At 37.7% G+C, this 15,419-nt stretch overlaps 1 protein-coding gene across 2 annotated transcripts in view; it reads left to right on the top strand.

Moving 5' to 3' along the window:
* Positions 1-15,419, top strand: part of LOC139148219 (putative leucine-rich repeat-containing protein DDB_G0290503) — a 75,835-nt gene that overhangs the window by 38,840 nt on the left and 21,576 nt on the right. For both annotated transcript variants that reach the window (XM_070719533.1, XM_070719534.1), the window contains 9 exons: positions 10-168; positions 1,163-1,393; positions 1,853-1,936; positions 2,317-2,400; positions 2,799-2,882; positions 3,857-3,952; positions 9,645-9,728; positions 13,744-13,995; positions 14,807-14,911. In XM_070719533.1, the coding sequence (XP_070575634.1) occupies positions 10-168; positions 1,163-1,393; positions 1,853-1,936; positions 2,317-2,400; positions 2,799-2,882; positions 3,857-3,952; positions 9,645-9,728; positions 13,744-13,995; positions 14,807-14,911 (1,179 nt within the window). The remainder of the gene's footprint in view (positions 1-9; positions 169-1,162; positions 1,394-1,852; positions 1,937-2,316; positions 2,401-2,798; positions 2,883-3,856; positions 3,953-9,644; positions 9,729-13,743; positions 13,996-14,806; positions 14,912-15,419) is intronic.

A 15,419-nucleotide genomic window follows, 5' to 3' on the forward strand; every position in this document is an offset into this window, starting at 1 on the left:
TCTTTTCAGCTTGAAAGGCGTGATCACACTATCCAGCAATTGGAGGTTGATTTGAAAGCCACCAAACAGCAATGTAAAGACAGCGTTGAAGAGAATGGGAAACTTGAAGCAAGAATCCAGGCTCTGCAGATGACATCGCGCAGTGAGCAAGATGTACTTGCTTCAGAGGTGTGTTCCAGTTGTTATTTATTTCTGTCTGGTGTTTGGATGTACACACAATATCATAAACATATCTCTATCAGAAGTATTTTGTTGTATAAAATGGTACAATTATGTAAGCTATCTTAAAGGCGGAGCCTCCCTTTAAAAGGACGCGAAGCTATGGCGGCGTTCATTGTGTAAGTGGACACCAAACAGGCAACACGTGGGCACATGCTCCAGAAAATGCCACTTTTTAGTTTTCCCCAGCCGCAAAAACGCAGACAGACTGCCAAGCGGTCAGCGCGAAGTTGCTGCCGATCGAACTCTGTGGTTATATTCAAAGTCTAACGCGACTGGAAGACAATTTTTTAGGAAATTCGAGCATTTATGGTGGGGAATCAATGACCGTTGGCGATTTGAACCGACCGTCAATCAAACGCTTGTATAAACTCTGTTTGCAGGATTAGCAGAAGGTGACAAAAGGTTGAGATCAGTTTGTGTAATTAATGTTATAAAAATCAAACATCGTACTGGCCAAGTGTTTGACTGGGAGGAGAACTCCACTAATGTGAGAACCTGGGATTAAAAAGTGCGGCTTTAAGCAACATAAATATACAGAAGAATAAACATGTTAAAGAGTTGCTGAGCATTCAATGAGAGACTGCAAACTGCCATTCCACAAACACCAAATATGTGATCTCAAACTAATCCCAGCTTGCTGAAAATGTCAACTTGTGTTGTTCCAGGGGTACAATTTTGCAATCATTGGACTTGACTTATATGCCATTTTTACCAATCTTTAACAAGTAACAGATTGTGTTTTTCACAACATAGGATGTTTCAGCTAATACGTTTTGCAGGTGTCCAAGTTTTTGGCCCAGATTTCTGTTTACCTGGCGTGATATTAATACTGTAGACTGTTTGCATATGGTACCTACTATAGCCCCATATTGGGTACATGTATAATACCCATGAATATATCTCTACTGACGTCACTTGCATCTTCCTGTTCCTTTCACAGATTTCAAGACGGGAGGATAACATCCACCGTCTTAAGATGGAAACCCTTGGTTACCAGGAGCAGATGGCCAAATCAGAGGAGAAACTTGCCCAGGAAGAGATGAAAATTGATCAGCTGAACCATCAACTCAGAACAAGTCGCATGGAAATGGACGCCAAAGATGAGGCCATCGCTTCGTTGAGTCGACAACTTGAAGACGCAAAACAACTCCATAGTGGCGCATTGGAAGAGGTAATTTCACTTGTTTGTGTTTTCTCTGAGAATGGTTTATTGATGTATTGGTAATGTTGCCCACATAAATTATTGTGATATACTTGACTTGCAAATTATGAACTCTTTTGTATAGAAGCATTGTATACAATAACTGCTTTTTCAGACAATTATTATATCACAATAACCGGTGCCTTGATAACAGTTAGATGAGATACCAAACATTGTCAGTGTTCTCCCCAGAGCAATTACAGCAAAGTGGCCAATATTCTTTAAAGTTGGTAAAATGATAGAAATTAACCCTGTAGACTTTATACCCAACAGACGCCTACCCCAATCGTAACCCTAGCCCCAACTATACCCAGATTGTTAGGTCCTGGGGTAACTGTCCCTATAACCTACATACAGAATAACATGACGGGTCAGGTTCACTTCTTGGGAAACTAACAATGTAAAATTGTTTTTGTTCTCGATTCAAAGATCAGCAGATGTGAAGAGACCATCGCCGATTTGACCACTGAACTCAATACAGCTCTCAGCAAGGAAGAGGGGCAGATGCACACAGTAAGAGACTATGATTTGAAAATTGTCAAAATTAACCCTCTCAGGCCTAAACCCCTATACACCGGTATAGGGGTTGCTGCGGTAAATTAGCAGAAAGTCAGGCCTGAAAGGGTTAAACTCGGTAGATAAAATTTTAACGTCTGAAAAATGTTGCCTTTGTTTTATGCAATACTTAGAAATCTTATAATGTGATTATGATAGAGATCTGTTTTTCATATTGTATAGAAAATGAAAAAAATATTTGTGGAATTTGCATCATGTCGACAATACTGATTTTATCATTTTCTCTTATGTCATTCTGACTGACTGTGAAAGTCATGTATTTTCTGTTTTGGGCATCAATGGTGGGCTATGTAACAAAACATTTATACTTTTGATAGTTAACGATGAAGGAAGACCTGATTAGTCAGTTACAGCATGATGTTGACGCTCTCCACCATCAACACAAAGACGTCCTTACAAAGGTGAGGGATGCAATCAGGCTGAGTGTCAGAGTGAAACTATGAGAGCTTGTGCACGATTGGATGAAAAGAAAACACCAGCTATTTTTATCAGCAACTGGACCGTCTAGGATTATGCTAATTCTAAACATTTTCCAATCTTGGCCCCACTCTTCTTTAGCCTTGTCACGATTTCTGATTGTTGACAAAGGAACATATGCAAAATTGATCACAAAGGGAAGAAATAGGTCATTTTATCTTAGAAATGGACAGGAATGCAATTGGAATCTGACAAAACTGTATGAATGTTCTTGTGGCAAATGCAACCAGATGCAAGTGTGAATTAATGAGTGAAATGAAATTTCAACATAATTTATCAAAAAGATGCTATTAAACTCTGAAATATTAATATTTATTTTCAGCTTCAACAAAGAGATGATGTAATTCACAGACTCAGCACTGAGACCAGTAAACTGAAAACCAAACATCAAGAGAAGACAAGCGAGGTAATCTATGATTTATTTGTGTGTCCTGCAGTCATTGCAAGATACGGTAAATTACAGCTGATGATGTCAGATAATGTATATGATAATTTGACAGTGCACAAAGATGTGTTGAGAAATGAGTATCAACCTTTCTGATTTGATAAGTTCATACTCTCATGTTTGTTATCACTCTCTGCAAGTTTGATGTAGTGCACAGGAGTTGTAGAGAATATATCCTTTGTGTGCCGTTGGAAGCTTTCCAGAAGCACCTAAATTCTTTTCATTCTGGACGGCATGGCATGTTTTACCAAATTTGATGCCACCTGTGCCATTGTTCACTGAGATAGCAAAATAGGCCTAGCTCAAACCAGTATTTGTTGATTGAAAAGTATTGATTAAAAAGAGATTGCTTGTAGTATTTCTAAATCTTGGACACAAATGACTGTAGAATGCCAAATGCAGGTTTCACATGTAGTTTGCATTTCAGTGGTAGAAATTGTGGATATCTATACCTGTCCATTTCATTCCCCAGACTTAAACAGGAACTTCCCCTATAAAAGCCAAATTATCATAATCTATGCAAATGTGAAAAAGTGACAATACTGATCGGACGTGCATTGTTTGGTCCCAGAATCCCATAATGTTGCCATGTTTCAGGTGTTCATTGTCATTGAATCTTGCATATGATGTCTGTTAATATATAGCGACTAAACTTGAGTCGAAAATAAACTGAAAAATTGTTCCGTTTTTTGTCGGAGAACGCATATGTATCAAAAAGTGTTCCCTGTACGACCAATTGACCCGTCTTTGCATATATGTCACAAAAGTGCCCATCATGATCATTCAAATTTATCACCAGGTCAAAGCGATGCTATGAGAATTCAAAAACTCCCACCCAGTGTATGCAAATGGCTGCGTCATCAGTAATCCCCCTATTTCGGCCCACGGTCCTGTAACTTCCCGTTTAACGTGAGATTATTTTGTTCATGCCGCAGGTACAGAAACAGACTGACATGCTGAGGAGGCTTGAAGACTCACTGACAAAGTCTCAAGTGGACCTGGAAGAAGTTCGGCGTCGTAGCGAGGAAGAAGTGAGTTGTCTTGCTACCCTCAATGCAAAGCTTCACAGTCTTTCATCACAGCATCGCTATTCTCTCTGATCATCACATCCATTCAGTGGTGTTTTGTATGAAACCACAGTAAAACACAGAACAGTTGTCCTCACTACCGTTTCCGTGTTTATCCTTTGACTTTCCGTAAATTCCAGTTTTCACTGGTTAAACCTTTCATTGAGCATAGGAACTTCAAGGTTAAACTACACATTACACTGATATGAGTTTATAATCTCGGTAAAAATTTGATTTTAGTTTTAAATTTATTTTCTTCATAATCATGTTGGAAATTGATGAAATCATATGTAGAGATAGTGTTCCGAATTCCCTGCTTTTAGAATATAACCTAAGTTCACTAGATTTTTAAACTGCTAAATTGCATTTTTAAAGGGCATGCGCTAGATTAATCTCCCAAAATAATTTTTCCGTTGTCTTTAATATTGATAACAGTAGTTAAATCTCCCAGCCTAGCAATTGTGCATGTACCATTAAGTCAGCTGTGGCAAAGCAAGGTGATGTTTGTGTTCAATATCTGCTGCTCCCTGTCAGTTTTTGTGTCCACTGGCAATGCTCACTGTGCCGGTCTTTGTCACTCTGGTATTTGCACCATTGTAAACTGACCAGGGCTCTCCAGACATCTTCGTCCGAGCAAGTGACTTTGTCTGTGTCAGAATTGCAATACTGCAAAGGACTTATCTGTGCTTCTCTTAAAAATGAGATCCATATTCATTGCAAAGTCTGTTGATCCTACTCATTAAAGGACTCTACCTGCTCAAGGAACTAAATCTCACAGTTAGCTTGCTCATTTTTTTCAAGCACAACGAAAGAAACATTCAGCAAGCAGTAACAAATAGGTTGTGTGAGGGCACTATTTCATACTTTTCAAATTTCAATAATTCAGTAGACTGTAGGCAAAGCTGACTTCTCTATTTGATACCAAAACTTGTAATCACTTGTGGATTTCAAATTTATAATGATATATTGCAAAATAATTTACATTGTTAATATTCCCCAATTATCATTATTTGACAGCTGTATATCTCTGTACAGTACCATTTTAGGCAAAGTCTTAATTTAGCATTTGTACATACCCAACCACTTATAAGCACATAAATGAAGGCATACACAAAGGACATACACTTAGCCATAGATGCTGCACTCTTTGTGCTGTTAGACTTCAAATATCAACTAAATACTAAATGCTATCAGGTGCTGTCGATCACTTTCAATCCCTTTGACTGTAGCAACCCCCTTGCTTGCGTCGTATGTTTGTTTTTGTTGTCCTTTGTTGTCTGTTTTAGGTGGATTCTTAATTTCCCTACGGCATAGAGAATACTCATTATGTGGCATCAGTTGCAGCATATCAAATAAATCAGTCCTTGCCTCATCCAGAAATATGTTCCTCATCGCCTTGCATGTGCATGTTGTCGGCCATATCATAGATGCTGCTACTAATTCATTTTTCCATTTCTTTTTTCTTTTTTCCTATTTTTTTCTGCTGCCTTCTGTTTGGATCTCTTTTTGTTTTTTTCATCGCTGTTCTCGTCCAAAAATTGCTTCATTGCTGTCATCATCTCTCCGTGTCATGTGCCTTTTGACCTCTGACATCTTGACCTTCAGTTGGTTGACATGGTCAGCCTGAGGTGTAAGGTCGTGCTTGCTACTGGGGTTCTGAAAATGATAGGTGATCAGTATGAGATTCCACAAGATAATCTTGATGACAAACCAGCAAAATAAACCAAGAAAAAAATATTTTCTCAAACGTTGCTTAAATCTGCATGATATTGGGTCTTTGTATATGAAATAGTGATCCATATTGTTTCACTTTTGTTTTAGCAGAATGTCTTTCACGTTTACCATGTCTTCTCATCAGTAGTATTCCATCTGTTGTGTAGTAGTATACTATATTTCATTTGTTTGAGTTTTGTTTTCCATGCCAGTGTATCACTGTTACTTTTATGCCTTGGCTGTCAAAAGCTAAAGTTCAACAATCCACTCAATCGATGATATTCAGAATTGTCATAATTTATTCAGAGAATGAGTGGTTTCCATTCATTGGAGCAAAAGAAATATGAAGTGACTGTATGCATCTTCATTGTAAATGTTCAAGTGAAACTTTGGCATAAGAAAGAAAAGTAAAATGATTTCTGACATTTTTGCTTCATATGAAGACATCTCAATGTATGTACTGTACATGTCCATCACGTAGACTTCCATCAACGTATTGAGCCACTCACAGCTCGGTGATCAATGTTTGTTGTATATATTATGTATATGGTTTTCTGAGAATCACTGCGCAGGTTGCATGATAAGCAAAAGAGTGTACTCATTTTCAGCTGAACACCAGCAATTTATTTACCAGTTTTTGCCCATTTTTTCCCCATCAAAGTTCTTTCTCCCATGAAGGGAGACATCATACACGTATTGACTTGCCTCAAGGGTAGCAGCATATATTTTTTGAATGGTGCTGTTCACGGTTACAGGTTTGTTACTAAACATAGCTGTACACACGTGACATACGACATGCAGCTTGAAATGTGGACAAATATTATCAATGTTGCATACATGGCTGTTTTTGCAGCTTGTACTCTTACTCGTGAATATGCCTTTTAGTATTCATTGTTACAATAGCAGTCGCCTACTAAAATGTATTTTTGTCATTCTTGTATGCGTAATTTTCAAAAGCGTAATCTAAAAATGCGAACAAATATTTATTTTTGCGTATTAATGAGAGAACAGTGACGTAAAGTGTGAACAGCCCTATTAAGACCTGAGAGTCATGCCAAAACAGTTTGTTTCACCAAGACTGTAGGCTAAGGGAAACAGACTGTTTTGGGTGACTGTCAGACCAGGGGGGCACAAAAAAAGAATGCTGTTACCTGAATATAGCCAGTCAATATGTTTTACAAAACACCTCATTCAATTTTCTTGCCGAAAAATTGAGAAGTTCCTGAGCTATCATCACTCCTCTCAGTCTGGATGACACTTCCATCTTCTTCACTCGTACTAGAATATGTATTTTAGAATGCGTGCATGATGAGTGGACGGCACTTTCAAAGACCCCTAGTCAACAGTTGTTCAGTGTTAACCTATACATGTAACTTGTTCTTTGATTATCTCATTGTCAAAATGACGTATACCACATGACCGTAAATTAATTTATTGCTACAGAGAGTCAGGACGAGGTGTGTTACAAAATCTTCTGTTACATGCTTACAGTGCCTTACTCCCTATTCACCTGTGGATCACATTTTGCCACTGAATTGAAATACTGGTAGTTTTGAACATCCAGCACATCTTGGCTGATTGTAATGTTCTTCAAATTACAGATTGCAAACTTATTTTTGACAGAAATGACAGGGAGAGGGGTTTTACGTTATGTTTCTTGTGTATATAAGGCAGTGTATCAGAGAGTTTAGAAAGTATAAAGTCTGCTCCGGTGGTGATCAGATTGCCATATTCAGCAGTTCAATATATTTTTATTACTTTACTGTAACTGCATGTTACCTAAAAGCCATTGGTAAAAGAGTACTTTTAGACCATACTGACTGACTTTCAGTTATAAGTTTCATTTAATGTGATAAAGGGCGTAAGTATGATATGGTCTTTGTGTTTTGTGTGAGGAGGGTAACAGGATAAGTTGTGGGGGAGGGGGTGAGTAAGTGGTCAAGTTTTCTCTTGATGGTATATGGAGATAATTCTCATGAAAGGGGTTTGTTTTGTGTTTCTTGCCAAATCCCTTCAAAGAAATGCTTGTCCTTGAGGTCAAAGGTCAATAAATGTATAATTTACATAGACTTTTGTGTTGTCTGTGTGATGTTCTTGCATCATGCTAGTACCTTCTGTTGGTGGTTAACTGTTGTTGTTGCTTCTAAATGTTTGGCTCCCTCCCTCCCCCTCTGTCTTGCATCTGCACATGGCTTCATACCTTTAGATGCTAACCTCTGACCTTTGCCTGCAAGTGTCAGCTTGATTTCTGGCTAGTTGCTATGGACTTGCTCAGGCACTAAATGAGGGACACTATGTGGCACTGACATCTCAAATCTTTTAACCTGTGTTAGGACATGCTAGAGGGCGCTGTCCATGTTCTTTTTCCGTGTAGTCCAATCACTTTTGAAGTGCTTAAACAAAATGCATGCTTGTCGTAAAGGGAAACATGTCAGCTGATTCCATCGCATGGTCTGTTTGCTTCTTATTTTTGGCAATGACTCAGAAATTGTGTAGTTCTTCTGAAGAAATTCCAACTTTTAGGTTGTGGCAACAGTAAAGTTAATAATTTTTATGTTATGTGCATGTTAAATTGCTGTGTGATTAGTTGAATCCAAATGGATAACTTGTAAATTCATTGTAGTAACCCAGACCTCAATAAGTGTGCACTCATAATTTACCCATGGCCATTTTGAATTGCAATCATAAAAGCGACATTCCAAAGGACTTGATATGTAAAATTCACATTCCTGTTCTTCTCCCGAAATCAACTTGAAAAGTACTGTTGAAGAGTTTAACTTTTTCAAAAGTGTATACTGTATGCGTCTGATCATCTGTTTTATTATTTACAACTGAATTTTAGTCCTGAGTGGAAATGATTTGTCATTAAGGAATTACTACCGGTATATTACATACATACGCAATGTGTCATGTTTGTAAGGCAGATCTGTTTTACTACAATTTGCCTGGGGAGGCGACATTGTACCTACATGTATTTTCAAGAACAAAAAACAGTGAAAGTGTTTTCAAAAGTTGCTGCATTATCCCCTCAAAATGGTCCTAGGATTCAAAAATGACAACTTTTACAGTGTTACTGGCATATCTTGTTGCATTTTAAGTCTAACACATTAACGAAGACTTGATTAAAAACTTACTCTTTCACTGTTGATGAAATGAAAAAAAAGAATCAAGTCACAATTCATCCAAATAAATATTTATTTCCACCGATTTTACAAATCAGAAGAGACACTTTTCTGGACACCAATTTCAACCTAAATAACCTGGTTTGTACCCATAAATGATGAACAAATGGAAGGAAAAAGTTGCAAGGATTGACTTTCAAAAGTATCTGCTAAATTGAATATTCTTTGTTCACCAATATGCACACAACTGCCTACTCTGATGTATTTGCAATAAAAAAAATTAGTCTTGATGGGACACATAATCGATTTGATGATAAAACATGTAAGACAGTGGTAAGTATAACCCTCTCATTCTCAGCTCACATATTCCTAGCAATGCTGCTTCTCCTGTTTGGGGCTTGGTGACAAATGATCATTGCATTAAAACATTTTATCTCCAGCAGAAAATTTTGCATTGAAACAATGACTTGAGTAGGATTGCTCATTGGAATATTTGGAATATCCCAATCTTGACCGGGGACACATATTTCTGGTCTAATGCATGCTGGCTAGGGATAAGGCAAGTCTCAAAGAGTGGCTGAAAAACTGATTTGGTTTACGCTATTGTAAAATGGAAAATAATGGGGGTTTTAGTCAAACTGCAAAAAATGTATCAAATTCTCAAGCAGTCTGATATTGGTCTTCATCTTTCACTTTTTCTTCTCCCTGACATTTAATAAATGACATCTGTATCTTTCCTAGTCAATGGTGCACCATGGGATTGAAATGTATGCTTTCCTATCCTGATAGATGCATGTTTGTTTTCTGTTTCCTCCACACAGCTGAGCACAAGGAACGAAACCATCACTGCACTCAAAGAAGACCTGGCTGAGTCCCAGTCACAGTACACTGCATGCTATGATGAGGTAAGCCAGTTTGTAATCGACTGAATAAATAAGGAGAAAATTGAATATAATCCCATTTACATCGGTGTTTGCGTAATGTCATTAATGGCATAGTCTTGGCTATCTTCATATTCTACAATATATTAGGGAGTCGTCAATTTCTGCATTCCGGAATGTTGTTATAGATTGAATGCCTATGAAAGCTGCTACTTTGATCTCAATGCACCGGTTGGAATTAATCAGTGGATCAATCGTTTTATCAAAAATGTATGTAACTCACCAAAATTAATGAGCAATGTGATTCGTAGAGGCATTGAAAAGTCAGGTTTGAAATAAAATACCATATTATTATTGTACTTGGGCCTCAGCCCAAGTACATTTGTTTTCATTCCGCGGGAAAAAAACTCTGTAAGGTATAACCATTTCTGGCTGAGACCAGGGAGGGAAAAATGTCTTGGCTTCATCTTTCTTGGCATAATAAATGGCGTAATGATGTTAACTGTATGGAAGTGCTGCTCTCAGCCAGTCTTGAATAAGTGAGATGTGAATATTAATGCTTCTCTATCTGAGTTTTTGCCACAAAATCTTCTGAATATAATCAAAATGTGCATCGAAATGCAACAATTAATGCACCCTCCGTTTGCTGGGAGATGGCACGACCCTTGCTACACCCACTGGACGAGCCAAAGTGGGAGGGGTAATTTCAGTTTGGTCGAACAGGAGGGCTCGAGACCAGAATTTAACATTTAAACTTGAAACATGTTTAATCACTGACAAGATGTGGACTAGTGTTAATCAAAGTGAAATTGTGAAAAGGAAAGGTTTTATATCCCGGACAGAATGAAAAACATTACGACTGAAACTGTACCCCCAGTTGAGAATAGTAATGCCCACAGCGATGGAGAACACTTATCCTTGAGCTGAGAAAACCAGACCATCATTTCGAAATAGAGCTGCAGATTCGAGAAGCTCGTTCAAAATAGCTCGTTCAAAATAGCTAGGTACACCCCATAAAGGGGTGGTTTCGAGTTTTGAGGGCAAATTTCGCCTCCTTCATATAGAAATCGTACGTTTGTTTTTCCAGGAGAACACACCATTTGACACAAAATTTGCATGTAAAGGGGTCGCCAGTAAGCACGTGGTCAAATCTGGCATAAGAAACAATATGAAATGTTGGGTAAAGCCAGTCCAAAATAAACTGATTTGAACTTTTGTGTTTTGTAATTTATACCACTGCAGTAACATTACCTTTTTTTGACAACATCACACAATGTAATACATTTTGAAACTGAATACTCCGACGTATTCTGTGTCTCCTTTGCTAAAAAATACGGTATGCCGATTACCATGTAAGGAGATGATGACGTCAAGACAGATTTGTAGTGCGTTTGGTCCTGGATGGTGCACAAAGTTTTGTCAAGGTAGCTTGTGTATTTATTTCCTAAATGGGAGAGATTAGGGTCGATCTAAAAGAAGGCCGAAGAATGTTATGATACTCTAAGCAAGCTGAACTCTAACGCGAATGGTTGGATAATTTGGAGGATGTCTACAATAATCTTGTCTCATTAAGATTATTTGGCTGTCAGTATTAAATTTCAACTGCGTCACAAGTTTGCGAAATGAGTATTCCGTCGAACGGTCAACGAACGGTATTTTAGAAATCTAGAGACATGGCACATCGCATTTTTATTTTAGTATTTTATATTTTACAAAAGATTTAAGAAGCAATGATTTTGTCAAAAATTCTGAAAAAATATAGGAAGATTTGATCGCGAACACATTTTCACTTGGGGTCAACTAGCCCTGCGTACGATGCTGTGTGTTCCGCTACAGCTAATCGCCCCGCTTACCACGGCCCTGCAAAGACCCGTACGTAAGGTCGGTGAATCCATTTCGGGACTTGATGTAAAAAGCCAAATTACTGCCGAAATTCAGCGTTCTTGGGCCCAAGTCGTATCCCAGCCTACCTCAGCTACTCGATCGCTTCCAAAAATGACAGTCTTTTATTCACTTCTCGTAAATAACCGTCGATGTCGGCAACTCTCTCGCTAGCCCTGCGTACGATCGCGATGCTGTGTGTAATAATCCTGAGCTTGAACGTGACAGCTCGCCTTCTCTGGGAAGTCAAGCAGCCAGCTGCCCATACACAGTTGCCCATATGGCCAGGTTTATGAGATTGTTTTCAAGCGACGGCGGCAGACCGTACGGGGCTCTGGATATGAACCTACCGCCGGTGTAGCTGTAATAACTGCGTTGTTTTTAGTGCCCACGGACGAAGTCCTCGGGGGAGTTATAGGTTTGGTCATGTCAGTCCGTCCGTCCGTCCGTTCACGCAGATATCTCAGACATGCCCTGGTCAATTTCTTTCAAACTTTGCACAAGAATAGTACCTAACCCCATACAGATGCACGTCGATTTGTTTCACAATGCGATCGAATTTGGCCGTGTTAGAGGACTTTTTAGTTTACACCTCCATAGACTCCCATGTATAAGGCAGTTCTCCATAGACTCCCATGTATAAGGCCAAGAAAAATAAAAATTTAGTTTCTCATCGTATTCATATTGCCTAAAGGATGCAGTGACACAGTTTTTTGTCCCCACGGATAAAGTCCAGGGGGCTTATAGATTGGGTCATATCCGTCCATGAGTCCATCAGTGAGTCCATCGGTTCACGCAGATATCTCAGACATTTTGACAAAATATCATGTGACCTTGGTGACCTTTGACCTCAAATGTACATTATTGTCCATAACTCAGTAACCACAAGTGCTAAACCTTTCATATTTGGTATGATGGGACACCTTATGATGCCACATATTGTACCTCATTAATTATGCGCATATCTAATTTTGAGCGAGCCAATAGAGCTAGAGGTCTGATTTTTGGTATATAGGGATAAGTTAATATAATTTGTTTGACAAAACATCACGTGACCTCAATGACCTTTGACCTCAAATATACATATTTGTCCACAACTCAGTAACCACAAGTGCTACACCCTTCATATTTGGTATGATAGGACACCTTATGACACCATATATTGTACCTCATTAATTATGCGCATATCTAATTTTGAGCGAGCCAATAGAGCTAGAGGTCTGATTTTTGGTATATAGGAATAACTTAGCAATACAATTATTTTGACAAAATGTCACGTGACCTCAATGACCTTTGACCTCAAATTTATATATTTGTCCACAACTCAGTAACCACAAGTGCTACACCCTTCATATTTGGTATGATGGGACACCTTATGACACCACATATTGTACCTCATTAATTATGCGCATATCTAATTCTGAGCAAGCCAATAGAGCTGGATGTCCGATTTTTGGTATATAGGGATAACTATAGGGTAGAAATCTAAATATGCCCATCTAAATATTAGACATCTACCATCGAGAACAAAAGAAATTTGCTGTAATTTGAATATTTAAGGAGTCTAAGCAATTTCCACTATAAATAAAGAACCCCTGCCTCAAACTCCACAAAAGTTGCTAGACATATTTTGCCGTTGTCATGCCGTTGCTTCGTTTAATAACCAGTTAATCAAATGCCTAATTGACAGGAGGAAATTCAAGACCATATTTGAATAGTAGTATATATTGTCCTCAAAATTACTCTATCACGGCCCAAGTACTCATTGCCTTCAGCAATACTGCCTTGTTATTATTATTATTATTATAAAGTCAGGTTACATTATGTGCTCTGAATGACAGACGAGATTTTGAATAAAATTCCTGAATGAAAAACTTTAATGTATGAGAAAAAAAATTCTGTTCAGTGTTTACGTATTAAATCGTAGAAGATATTTCAGTGTTGTGGCTTTGAGAAGGGCAGTGTCAACACTAACAGTGGAATGAATCTGTAATGCATTGACTTGTCTAGGTGAGATGTGGAAATTTTCTAACCCATTTGAAAATTCATCATTGCTCATCACCACCTTGTAGTAGTACTGAAAAGTAAGTCTGTGAACACGTGATCACTGAGGTATCTAACCATATAATTGTCAACGGTGACCTTTGATTTTTGTAAGATGTTGAAACAAGAGGAACGCATCGATAGACTGAGGGAGGAGAACTCCAAGCTGACCAGCCAGACCCACAAGGACGCCGAGGAGCTCCTGCAATTGGCCGAGCGGGTCCAACACCTGGAGCTGGAGCTGACCATCACGCAGGAGAAACACAGAACCTGTCAGCAGGAGGTGGCCAGCAGAGACCAACAAGTCTTAAAGCTGCAGACTGACTTGGACACAACTCAGCAGAAATATGCTGGTAATGTTGAAGAGGTAAGATTTATTTTCTGATAGTATCACCAAATCTTTTCTGTTGGATATATCCAAATACGTCATGTATTATATTTCTACCACAATTGTTGAATAAGTACTTTATTTTCCATTTTTATTTTATGATTGAGGACTTTTACAAAATGTTCTTTTTTGTTCATATATTTTTTAAAATGATGTAGATGTTGTTAGAAGATGTTCACTGCAAAAACCCCCATAGAGTCAACACATTCATTCCTACTTGACATTCCTCTCATACCAATACATTTTAATTACACACCAATACATTTCAATCTTATATATCTATGCTAGTCTCTCTTATCGATTGTAAGAAGACACTTATATGTTAATATAAAATTCATGTTCATTCATCTTGTAAAATCACTATTATACTTTATTTCTGTGTTTCTCGTAGTTCAAACTGTGAAATTTTATTATTCTGTTAGCCACCAAAGTGATGTTTTATTATTTATGTAATTTTATGTACTTTTTGAACTGCACTGTATATAGACATGCTTCAAATGTTAAAAGGCAGAAATTTATACAAAGATACTGAATAGTAAATTGTATACTTGTAGTACGCGGTGATATGCATGAAGTCTGTGTCATTTTTTGTGATCTAGATATTTGTTCTGGAAACTTCAGATCACCATGATATAAAAATTTTGAAAAAAAACAACAGATTCTGTTAGTAAAAGTAAAAGCTAAAGAAACATGGTATTCCCCATAAAATTGTATCAGTTTGTACAATTGAGGATCATCCTCTGAGGACTGACCACCATTTTTATAATTCACCTTCAAATAAAAACTCCAGCTGGCAATTCAAGAAGAGGAAGTCAAACGACTTCAAAGCCGCTTGAAAACTTTACAAGTTGAGATGAAAAATCTTAAAGATCTTCTGGATAGTAATGAACAAAAGGTTTGTTTCCATTTTTGTTTCCAGTTTTTGTGTTTTTTTGGTGGATTGGTATAGGTAAAGGGTATATTGTATTTTGTGTTTTATTTTTAGTGGTGGTGGTGTATACATGTATACTATTCTTTTATACTTTTTATTTTAGCCAAATTAGCATGAGTTATTGCTTTAATGCATGGATTTTGAACTTTGTAATTGATGTACAACATGCTATATTCATAGATGTTAACCTACAAACAGAAATCTGAATATCACACAAAACACCCAGACAAACAATCACTTCACGCATAAAATTTTTTTTTGGCACATAATGTAGTTAAGAACAAAATTTCTTCCAAGTTCAGCAAGTTTCAAATTGTAATATAGTATGTCCAAGACAACTGTGTGTTTTCACTATATATTATGAATGCAATATCATAGGTAGCATGTTTCCAAAGTTCATGCATCATTTTGTGATCTACACTTTGATATTTCCCTGATAACTGTTGTCCCTCGATTGTTAGCTGCAATCTCT

Source organism: Ptychodera flava, chromosome 13 (genome assembly GCF_041260155.1).
Source record: "Ptychodera flava strain L36383 chromosome 13, AS_Pfla_20210202, whole genome shotgun sequence".
NCBI lineage: Eukaryota > Metazoa > Hemichordata > Enteropneusta > Ptychoderidae > Ptychodera > Ptychodera flava.